General features: G+C 43.5%; 1 protein-coding gene across 1 annotated transcript; it reads left to right on the top strand.

Moving 5' to 3' along the window:
• The first annotated feature begins 1,512 nt into the window (after window positions 1–1,512).
• Window positions 1,513–6,358, top strand: LOC110922010 (phytochrome B). Its single transcript, XM_022166343.2, has 4 exons — window positions 1,513–3,703; window positions 4,188–4,995; window positions 5,141–5,434; window positions 5,903–6,358. Exons 1-4 carry the CDS (start codon window positions 1,702–1,704, stop codon window positions 6,096–6,098), a joined length of 3,300 nt encoding a protein of 1,099 aa, XP_022022035.1. The 5' UTR covers window positions 1,513–1,701; the 3' UTR covers window positions 6,099–6,358.
• The last annotated feature ends 4,884 nt before the right edge of the window (window positions 6,359–11,242 follow it).

Genomic DNA, 11,242 nt, shown 5'->3' with positions numbered 1-11,242 from the left:
TACTGGTCCAACCAAAATTGACAAACGGACGACATTATAAACAATATAAAGTTTTGAAAACTATATATGTATATATATTTTTAAAACAAAATGAAGTATTTTATGTGTTGATGTGAATTTACATATTAATAAAATATAAAAACTAGATAAATAAAATATGGGGTCTAAGCTTTAAGTACTAAATGAAACATAAAATAAGATTTTAGAGAAAAAAAAGTTTGAAATATGGTCCGGTTCACCAATTCAACCGTTAAACAAATCGGTTTAAATGCAAACGGTTACAGAAGCATAACTAAACCAGGTAGGTACCTAGTTCCTTGTTCAGTCAGCAGATTTGATCGTTAGGCTGGTGGGTGTGGTGACGGAGGGAAGGCCGGCGACGGAATGAAGACGGAGGGGGCGGCGTGGGAGGACTGGCATCGCGGGGGGTGGCCCACCTGTTTGGTCCGTCGCAACCGGCACAACTCCGACGGGGAGGACGGGACGGAGGGGGGCGGCGTGGGAGGACGGTGGTGATGTGGCGGCGCCGGAGGGAAGCTAGGACCATACCGAGCAGCCTTATAACACTGGTATTAAGAGGCTTGACTCAATGCTAAACCAAACTCATTTAAGCTAAATTTAAGCCTAAAAATTGTTGTTTTGTTTTCATGTATTGTAAAATTTTAAAATCCATTTGTTTATTTCATTTAATAGTTCCTTTTCATGGACTATTTACAAACAACAATATTTTTGTGTTCTATTTCTTTTTGTTATCTATAAATTACTCATGACTAGTATTTAACTATGGGATTTGACATTCAACCTGCTTCTATCAACATGATTCAATTCACTACCACCTAGTCAAATCACTTATTTTATAACTTGGTTAAATTTAAAAAATAATAATAATAATAAGAAATTAAAAAAAAATATTCTAAGAAATACTTTTAATATTTTATTAATTCATGTAACTTATATAAGACGGTGGGGTGTGGGACGTAGGTTGGGGCGGCGGTTGCCAAGCAATGCTGGCTAGACCATACCGGGCTAGCGTTGCCCCGCTGGCGTGGGGATTGAGCCTGGCAGGGGGAGGTGACATGGCTGGCTTTGGTTGGTTGGTCCAATATAGCCGTTGGAGCTAGCCGTTGCCAAACGGCTACTTTAATTAAAAAAAATTAAACAAAATCCACATGGTTGCAACGGCTACTTTAATTAAAAAAAATTAAACAAAATCCACATGGCTAGCCATGCCAGCCGAAGCCACGCCACACCACACCCCTTGTTTTTTAATATTACCTTGTAGATCTCACACTCGTCACGTATCAAATAATGCCCCCAACTCAAACTCATCCACAATCTAAAATCATAACTATACATATATTTATTTTCTTTTTTTGAGTGAGATGATGATGAACAGACCGGTTCAGACCAGATACAATCTTGTTGAATTGAAAAGTATACTTATTTTCCAATACAATCATTCACAAGTCAGAATCTTAATGTTGCAATACATGTACACTATGCATAAAAACTTGTACACTATGCATACTAGTAATAAAGCTAGCCATTCAAAAGGACACACAACACACTTCACACTCACCACTTCACAACAAAAATTCACACAAAACCCAAGTCCATCATGAGAATTCACGCATCTGGATTTTGTTTTTTGGAGATTAAATAACAAAAAGTTTGATTACTTTTTTACAAACATTTCAAGAAATGGCTTCTGGAAGTAAAAAAATGAACAAAGCCACTGCACAGTTTAGAGTTGATGCAAGACTACATGCTGTTTATGAACAATCTGGTGGCTCTGGTAAGTCTTTTGATTACTCGCAATCACTCAAAACCACATCGCAATCGTCGAATCCCGAGCAGCAAATAACTGAATATTTATCAAATATACAAAGAGGTGGTCACATACAACCATTTGGTTGCATGATTGCTATCGATGACTCGAGTTTCAAAGTCATCGCGTTTAGCAAAAATGCTCGGGAGAGACTGGGGTTTGTGCCCCAGTCTGTCCCGAGCATTGAAAAACAAGAAGTCTTGACTATTGGCACTGAGGTCAAGACTCTGTTCACCCCCTCGAGCTCAGTGTTGCTGGAACGGGCTTTTCGGGCCCGAGAGATTACACTTTTGAACCCAGTTTGGGTTCATTCGAAGAATTCGGGCAAACCCTTTTATGCGATTTTGCATAGGATTGATGTTGGGATTGTGATTGATTTAGAGCCGGCTCGGACTGAGGATCCAGCCCTGTCGATTGCCGGGGCGGTCCAGTCGCAAAAGCTTGCGGTTCGGGCCATTTCGAACTTACAGTCGTTACCCGGTGGGAATATTAAGTTGTTGTGTGATACCGTTGTGCGAAATGTGAGGGAGCTCACGGGTTATGATCGGGTTATGGTGTATAAGTTTCACGAAGACGAACACGGTGAAGTTGTGGCAGAGAGCAAACGGGACGATTTAGACCCGTATTTGGGCTTGCATTATCCCGCAACGGATATCCCTCAAGCTTCAAGGTTTTTGTTTAGACAAAACCGGGTTAGAATGATAGTTGATTGTCACGCGATGCCTGTTCGCGTGATCCAAGATGACGCGTTGATGCAGCCGTTGAGCCTAGTGGGCTCGACCCTCCGGGCTCCTCATGGCTGCCACGCGCAATACATGGCTAACATGGGCTCCATAGCCTCATTAGCCATGGCAGTTATTATTAACGAGGTAGATGACGAAAACACGGGCCAAAGACCGTCAATGCGACTATGGGGACTCGTCGTGTGTCATCACACGTCAGCTCGTTACATCCCATTCCCTTTACGCTACGCGTGTGAGTTTTTAATGCAAGCATTCGGGCTACAACTAAATATGGAACTACAGTTGGCCGCACAAATGTCCGAAAAACACATTTTACGAACACAAACATTATTATGCGATATGCTTCTTCGCGATTCGCTAACAGGCATCGTGGCGCAACGTCCAAGCATCATGGATCTAGTGAAATGTGACGGTGCGGCACTTTATAATCAAAGAAGGTACTACCCGTTAGGGGTAACCCCGACCGAGGCCCAAATCAAAGATATCGTCGAGTGGCTAGCTGCGTGTCACCAAGACTCAACCGGTTTAAGCACGGATAGTTTAGCCGATGCGGGTTACCCAGGCGCTGCGGGTCTAGGGGACGCGGTTTGTGGGATGGCAGTGGCTTACATTACCTCAAAAAATATATTATTCTGGTTCAGATCAAACACAGCAAAAGAGATCAAATGGGGTGGGGCTAAACATCATGCGGAAGATAAAGACGACGGTCAACGAATGCATCCGCGGTCTTCGTTTAACGCGTTTTTAGAAGTGGTGAAGAGTAGGAGTTTGCCATGGGAGAATACTGAAATGGATGCAATTCATTCATTGCAGTTAATCTTGAGAGATTCTTTCAAAGATGTGGATGAATATAACTCGAAAAGTGTTGTTCGTACACAAGTTAAAGAGCTCGAGATGCACGGTGTGGATGAGCTTAGCTCGGTGGCCCGTGAAATGGTTAGGTTGATTGAGACTGCGACTGCGCCTATACTCGCAGTTGATGTTGAGGGGAGAATAAACGGGTGGAATGCGAAAGTGGCAGAGTTGACAGGCTTGTCGGTTGAGAATGCGATGGGGAAATCGTTGGTTCAAGATCTTGTTTATAAGGAATCAGAAGAAACCGTTGCTAATCTTTTGTATCGGGCATTAAGAGGTACTATCTGTTCTCATACCGAATTCTGGGTTGTGTTAACGGGGCGGCCGGTTGGTAGGGGGTCAATATGCATTTGGGTTAAAACATGTCATTTTTGGTCTAGGTCGAAACAACCCGGTTGTGTTGACCTGCAAACAACCTATTTATTTATTTTTTCTTAACCAACGATTTATGTCAATTTTGAATTATGATTACAAAGCATTATTATAATAATGATCAATTCTCTACTTAATTTGACCCGAATTCATTTTGCTGAGACCCGTATTGACCTGAACTCGTTCTCACCCAAGTCATAAATAATAGCTAAAAGAGGAACATGTCAAACGGGTTAAAACTCACCAAAGTCTAATCTTAACTCATAAAAAATGAAGTATTTGGTCAACCCGGCCCGTTTCAACCCGTTCTAACTATTGGCTCGTTTCATCCTAACCACACTGACCCAGCCATCTTGACCCGTTCTAACTATTATTTTGAACTAACACAGGTCAAGAAGATCAAAACGTGGAGATCAAACTAAGGACCTTTGGCTCAGCAACAGAAGAACCCGCAGTTTTTTTGATCGTCAACGCTTGTTCTAGCAAAGATTACGCACAAAACATAGTCGGTGTCTGCTTCGTGGGCCAAGATGTCACACACCAAAAGGTGGTCATGGACAAATTCATCCAAATTCAAGGCGACTACAAGGTCATTGTTCACAACCCAAGCACGCTAATTCCACCAATCTTTGCATCCGACGAGAACATGTGTTGCTCCGAGTGGAACACTGCGATGGAGAGGCTAACCGGATGGGCCCGAGCCGACATCATTGGGAAAACATTGGTGGGAGAGATTTTCGGAAGCTTTTGTCGTCTAAAAGGCCCGGACTCTTTAACAAAGTTCATGATCCTTTTGCATAATGTGATCGGCGGTCAAGACACCGATAGATACCCGTTTTCGTTCTTTGACAAACACGGTAATCATGTTCAGGTTCTTTTAACCGCGAACAAAAGACTTAACACGGGTGGAGCAGCTATCGGCGCATTCTGCTTTTTACAAATCGCGAGTTCTGAGTTACAACAACTTCTTAAAGTTCAAATGCAACAAGAAAAGAAAAGCTATATTAGAATGAAAGAATTGGCTTACATTTGTCACCAGATCAAGAACCCGTTGCGTGGAATTGGTTTTGCGAATTCTCTTCTTGAAGCGTCGGGTTTAACTGATGACCAAAAGCAGTTGCTTGAAACTTGTGTGGCTTGTGAGAAACAAATGTTCAAGATCATAAAAGATGTTGATAAAGAAAACATCCAAGAGGGGTGAGTGTTTTTGCAAAATATAGTTGTTTTATACTTGATACTTGCATGTTGGAAAAAAAAAAAAAAAAAAAAGACCTGTTATGAGTAAGATTTTACTGAGTTTGCTTGTTTGTTTCTTTGCAGTTACTAACTTTTTTTATAATAGTTTTTTAGAGATTGTGAAGCATGAGTTTTTACTAGGGAGTGTGATTGATGCTGTGGTTAGCCAAGTGATGTTAGAGCTGCTGGATAGAGGTCTGCGGCTGATACGCGATATTCCCGAGAATGTCAAAACGTTGACCGTTTATGGTGATCAACCTCGGCTTCAACAGGTGTTGATCAACTTCTTGTTGAATATAGTGCGTCATTCGCCATTACATGGTGGTTGGATCGAAATTCAAGTTCGCCCGACCTTGAAGCAGGCTTCTGATGGAAAAAATGTTGTTCATATTGCCTTTAGGTATGTTTTTCACCTTCTTGCTCTTGTTATTAAAACTCAATGCACAAAAGTGAAAAGTAGAGGTGGCAAAATAGGCCAGTCTCATACACGGGTCGGGTCAAAACATGCCATTTTGTGCCGGTCAAAATGGGCGGGTCATTGTGGCCAAAATTCTCAGTTTCTAGATTAGTTAGTTTAATGTTTTCGTAACTGGATAGGTTATTGAACTAGCGGATTTCGGTTCAAATAAAATATGCAACTCGTTTATCTTTCGGTGTGCATTTGCGGCGTTAATAAAATATAAAGTCTTAAATAAACTAAAGTACGGATATATGGTGAAGTAAATGACGACAAAAAAAATAAAAAAATTAATATACGTTTTTTTAAATCTAGTCCGACCACCCAGTGTCGTTCGCCAGTTCAAGTAGACTCAACCGGACCAGTTCAGAGGGAACACTAACTTAGTTTATTTTGATGTGCATTGTGAAGGATCATGTCTCCTGGTGAAGGCCTTCCACCAGAACTGATTAAAGACATGTTTGACAACAGTCAATGGTCAACCAAAGACGGGTTAGGACTACAAATGTGTCGAAAGATTCTAACGCTTATGAACGGTGAAGTGCAATACATTAGAGAATCAGAAAGATGTTATTTCATTATTGTTCTTCAACTTCCACCGCATTGATTAGGCATTTAGGTTCTGTTGGGCTTGACTAGTTCTTCCCAAAGTCAAAATTGATGATTGTCAACTCAACTCAAGTCAACAAATAACCTGCCCGATTGAGAAGTCACGTTTTTGAGATTTTGGACCGGTTTTTGACATGGGTTTGTCAAGTGGTTTTTGTTAAGTTAACTCATGTTGTACTAATTTGTATGTACTAAACATATGGATTTTATGGATTATAATATCTATCTAATATGTATAAATTTGTATGATTTTTTTTTCTTTGTTCAAAAGTTATAGTTTTGGGTTAGGAGATTTACTGCTTCTAGGTTAAGAGCATCCGTACTGGGCTAGAAGCCACGGACCTGCGCTTTAGTATTTTCTAGCAAAATAATTGATAAACTTAAAAAAAATTACGGACTCACGGACTGACTCACCCTCTCCCTTATAGTTTCCTCGTCCCTTCTCCAAGAATGGGCCCGTGAAGAAGAACTTTCTCCTCGGGAACGTAGGCGACAAACAAATCCACAAACTTGCATTGTCACGGGTGCTCTTAAGTGTTCATGGGTGTTTTAGAAAGAATGTGTACCCTATCTATATAGCATTATCGGGTACATAACGAACCCAAAAAGGTGAAAATTTGTTTACATAATATGATAGAACCCATAAATTAATCTAATCTCTTATTTTATAATATAATTAAATTAAAAAGCAACTATTAGCATTGTCTTTTACTCCATATTGTGCACACCCTCAACTTTAATTACAAGTATTCTACTAATAATTAGTTATTAAATAATCTCTATTAACTTGATTATTTTAAATTTCAATGTTAATTTCTTTTCTCTTTTATTACGACTTTATTTTTTCGGGTTTTCTCTTTTACTTGTGATTCTGTGATATACCAAACACGTATTGACCAAGTTCCCAGCGCAGCGCGAAGGTTAACACCAACTAGTTATATGATATATCGCACAATATAACAACAGAAAAGGTGATGATCAACAGGACCACATCAATTAGTAATGGGTCGGGTCAGGCCCGCATCGACCAAGGACTCGAAGGGCGGGAGCGCGTGAGATGGTCTAATAAGCTGTTTCATCACATAAGGAATCCTTTAAGCACCCTAAAGCATAGTATGGCAGACCAAATTTTGTTTATCAATTATCTGTTTTTTATATATTAATAAAGAAAAATGTATGCTATGTATAACTTTTCAAATATACATGTTCAATACAAAGACAATCAAGGATATCTAGTGTAGGGAGGTTGATGAATACTATTATACTTCCCACTTTTCAAATTTATGTATGAAGAAACAGTGATCTAATTAGGGAGTTAATTAGATTGGTTTATGTTCCTTTCATGAGGGTTAATCTTCTTAAGGATATTTGAGCTCCGACTTGGTGATCTAACCTGCAAAACAGAACACCGTCACTCGTTAAGAGGGGAATGTGGGGGTTTCCCTCTTAACCAGGCTCCGGCGTGAGAATAAGCGACTGCTTTGAGAGTAATTAAGTGTAAAGAGTGAGAGCCAAGGGAATAGAATGTTTAACCTGTGGAATGAGGTCTCTATTTATAGCCGGAGAGGTGTGAGGGGTTATGGGCTGATGGGCCTTGGGCCAGAAGTGGACAACAAAACGGATATGCTCTTTGTCTCACTGGCGTCGACCGCTTAGTGGCTTCTAGATGCTCGTTGGTGCTGGCGCACCTTGATTGGAGCCACGTGTCATTGTTGTCGGCCTTGTTGTCCTTCTGTCATCAGCAGACGAGTGGAGATCGTGGGACAGTTGTCTCCGTCCTCTGATTGGTGCCATGTAGGCGTCCTTGTGTACTTCTCGTCAGGCGATCGTGGCGCACGATTGACCAGAGCCTGCTAGACGCTCATTGGCTCCTTTTACTGCCACTTGTACCTTATGTACCACTGTAGGTAGCCGCGCGCTTCCCTACCGAGTGGCTCATTTCTTCCATTGTTTTATGCTAAGTGCTGATATCTGGGTTTGTTGTGTGCATTCCCTCGCGCGGGATAATCGTAGTGCGATGTAGGTCGCGCGAGGTTGTTGCTAACACCTTGTTGTGTTAAGGAGTATGGTCTCACGCGCAACCTGATCTGAGGTTTGCGCGACTTTTTGGGACCATACCCCTTCAAGTCCCCCCAGTCCAGTGCTGCACCATGCGCAACGCAAGTGGTTGGAGCTCTGGACTTAATAAAAAATAAGAGAAGGGGAAATGGTTCTTTTGATCCTGACTTGTATGGCGGACGTTGAAAACTGTCGTTTTCAATGCGCAGGTACTAGGCAGGTGTCGAGTGATTTCTTGTTTGGCCTTTTAGGCGCGCGAGGTTATAGTAGTTTACGTATATCTGGCGCGACTCATGTGACTTCTGCATGAAGTTACTTGCACGTTTTATGGCGGGAAACTTCGAAATTTGAACTTCTGACAGGTTGGTGAGATAAGTCGCTGAGGGCGACGTTTGAGTTGACCCCTGGCACGGGTGTCATCATGCCGCCTGCGGCGGTTGCACTTCATGTCAGGAGAGTGAGGCCCACGCGCGCGTGGTAACCGTCACCCCTGGTTTTCCGCTTGACGTGGCAACCTCCTGTTGGTTAGCCTAGCGGCGAACGCGGCACGGTTACCCATCGCATTAAATGCGATGGGTATATATATCCGAAGAGAAGGTGAGAGATTCTCACTTCTCTTCGTTGCTTCTCCACTTTTCTCTCAAAAACTCTTTGAATCTTCAAAGTGTTCTTCGTCTCTTCAAGATTTCTTCAAATCTTCAAACTTTCTTCAAGCCTTTTTTCCAGATCCTTCTTCAAAGATGAGTGAAGAACACCAAGAGGCTCCTGTTAGTGAGGAAGGACCAGTTCTTGTCCTCAGATGGGATTTAGGGCTTTTTGAACAAATCGTTCGTAGTTTCCGATTCCCACCGGAGTGGGATGCCCGGTATCCGGCTCAGGGCCAGACCGCGGCTGATGCACCACCCGGTTATATCACCCTTTATGAAGACTTTTTTCTTCAAGGGAATTTCCGACTGCCGGCGACCAACTTCTTGGGCAGTATTCTTTCTTATTACAACTTTCATATATCCCAAATGAGCCCACCCGGGATGGTGAGGGTGAGGCACTTCGAGTTTTTATGCCGGTCTCATGGCATCGAGCCATCAGTAGACAAATTCCGATCATTCTACCAACTGCAAAGAACGATGGGGTTCTTTTCATTTGCGAGTCGTGGGGCAGCGAAGAAGATCTTGTTAAATCCTCCCAAGAGTTTCCATGACTGGAAACCGAAGTTCTTCTTCATTCGGGAGGAAGTTTTGCCAATCGCCATGCCCTTTAGGGACTGGACTGAGGCAATACCAAAGGAAGATCTCCCGATCCCGAAGACTGCCTTGTGGTATCAGCAGCTGACCCCAACCCCGAACCGGGTGTTTGGGGAAAACGTTTTGGTTGCAGCGAAGATGAGTGACCAGTGGTCACCTACTAGCAGGGAAGTTCCCGTGTTAAACCTTGGCGATCAAGGTTAGTCATTTGTTTGTTCTTTTTCTAAGTATGTTTGCTGCAATTGTTTCTTACCCTCTTTTATGTGTAGAAGCGCGACTCTACCAAGCTGCCTTCTCTACCTTTGGTGGCTCCATGGGCGTTCGCCCATTGCGCGATGATGAGGAAAGCTGGTATGACCAGATTAGAGGAAACTTCATGTTTCCTGCTGCTGATGCTTTCGCTTCACCGCCAACCGCTACTGAAGGTGCGCAATACCCTAAACCTCGTCCATTGCGCTCTGTGACTCTCGCTGGGAAAGAAACTTTCTATCTTTCCAGCGAGGAGTCTGTAGGTTCTTCCAACGGCGAGCTAAGCTCTTGGTCTGAAATCTTTGCAGGTGTGTTACGCGACCTAGGGATTGACCCCGAGGAGAAGAAGAAAAAACCGGTGAAGAAGAAGAAGAAGGTGGAGCCTGAGGTGACCAGTAAGGGCACCGGCCCTAGTCGCGCAACATCTGCTGCTGTCAAAGGTACTCTTCGCCTTCGTCAACGTGACTTAGACGACTATGTGATAATCAGTGACTCATACGAAGGTTTATCACATGCAGCTAAGGGGAAAACTGGTGCTGGTGGGTCGAAGAGTTCTGGGAGTGCGGGTTCTCGCAACCCTAAAGCTGGCGCGACTCCGTCTTTCCCAGAGGATGAAGAAGTAGAAGAGGAAGATGCTGGTGCCCGGCTTATTGGGCGGAAGAGGGGTAGGAGCGAAGCCACGACTGGTGTGGCTTCCGCCCCTACATCTGCTGTGATTCCCGTGGTTGGGAAAACGAGCAAGCTGCGCTCGTTATACAAATTTTCTCCTGGTAAGTTCTTCGCTTCTCTTCTTAATACTTTTCTCTTTACTCAAATGCACTTGCTTTATTTTTCAGAAATCAAGAAGAAGACCCCTGAGAAGGGTGTCACGTTTAGTGAGGCTGGGGTAAAGAGGCCCAAGATTACCGTCAAGTCCACTGACACTGCTGCTCAGGATGCCGCGAAGGCTGCTGAGGCGCAGCGAAAGGTGGAGGAGGATCGGAAGAGAGAGGAGGAGAAGAAGAGAGTTGCGGAAGAGAAGAGAAAGAAAGAAGAAGAGAGGAAGAAGATAGAGGAGGAGAGAAAGAGAAAGGAGGAGGAGAGGAAGAGAAAGGAGGAGGAGGAGAGGTTGGCTGAAGTGGCGAGGAAGCAGGCCTTGGAGAAGGAGCTAGCGGCGAAAAAGGCTATGGATCAGCCTCTTAAATCTCCAGGTCCTGAGGTCACCAAACCAACCAACACCGGTCCTGTTATTACTTCCAAGGGTTCCAGCCGTTTCTCCTCAAGCGGCGCGAGCTCTGGTGGAGCTGGGGGTTATAACCCCAATGTGATAGGTGCGAAGGACACCGTTGGGGATATTTACTACAAGACTTACACTGAAGAAGAGCGTGGGGACGCTCCTCATCAAGCCCCCTGGAGTTTAAAACAGAAAGATACTTTCATCGAGTTCAGCCCTGCGCGCGAGTGGTTCCTGAACTCCTTTACACCTGCTGAAGTCCATCGGCAAAGGGCGAAACCTCACGAAATGTTGTATCGTACTTATATCCTTGGTGAGGCCAACGCTCGTGCTGCCAACCATCAAATAGTTCGCGAATGGCGAACGATGGTTAGGGAGCGC

The sequence above is a fragment of the Helianthus annuus genome, chromosome 2, assembly GCF_002127325.2.
Source record: "Helianthus annuus cultivar XRQ/B chromosome 2, HanXRQr2.0-SUNRISE, whole genome shotgun sequence".
Classification (NCBI taxonomy): Eukaryota; Viridiplantae; Streptophyta; class Magnoliopsida; order Asterales; family Asteraceae; genus Helianthus; species Helianthus annuus.
Note: the sequence above shows the minus strand (reverse complement) of the source record. Positions and strands in the feature narration are given on the sequence as shown.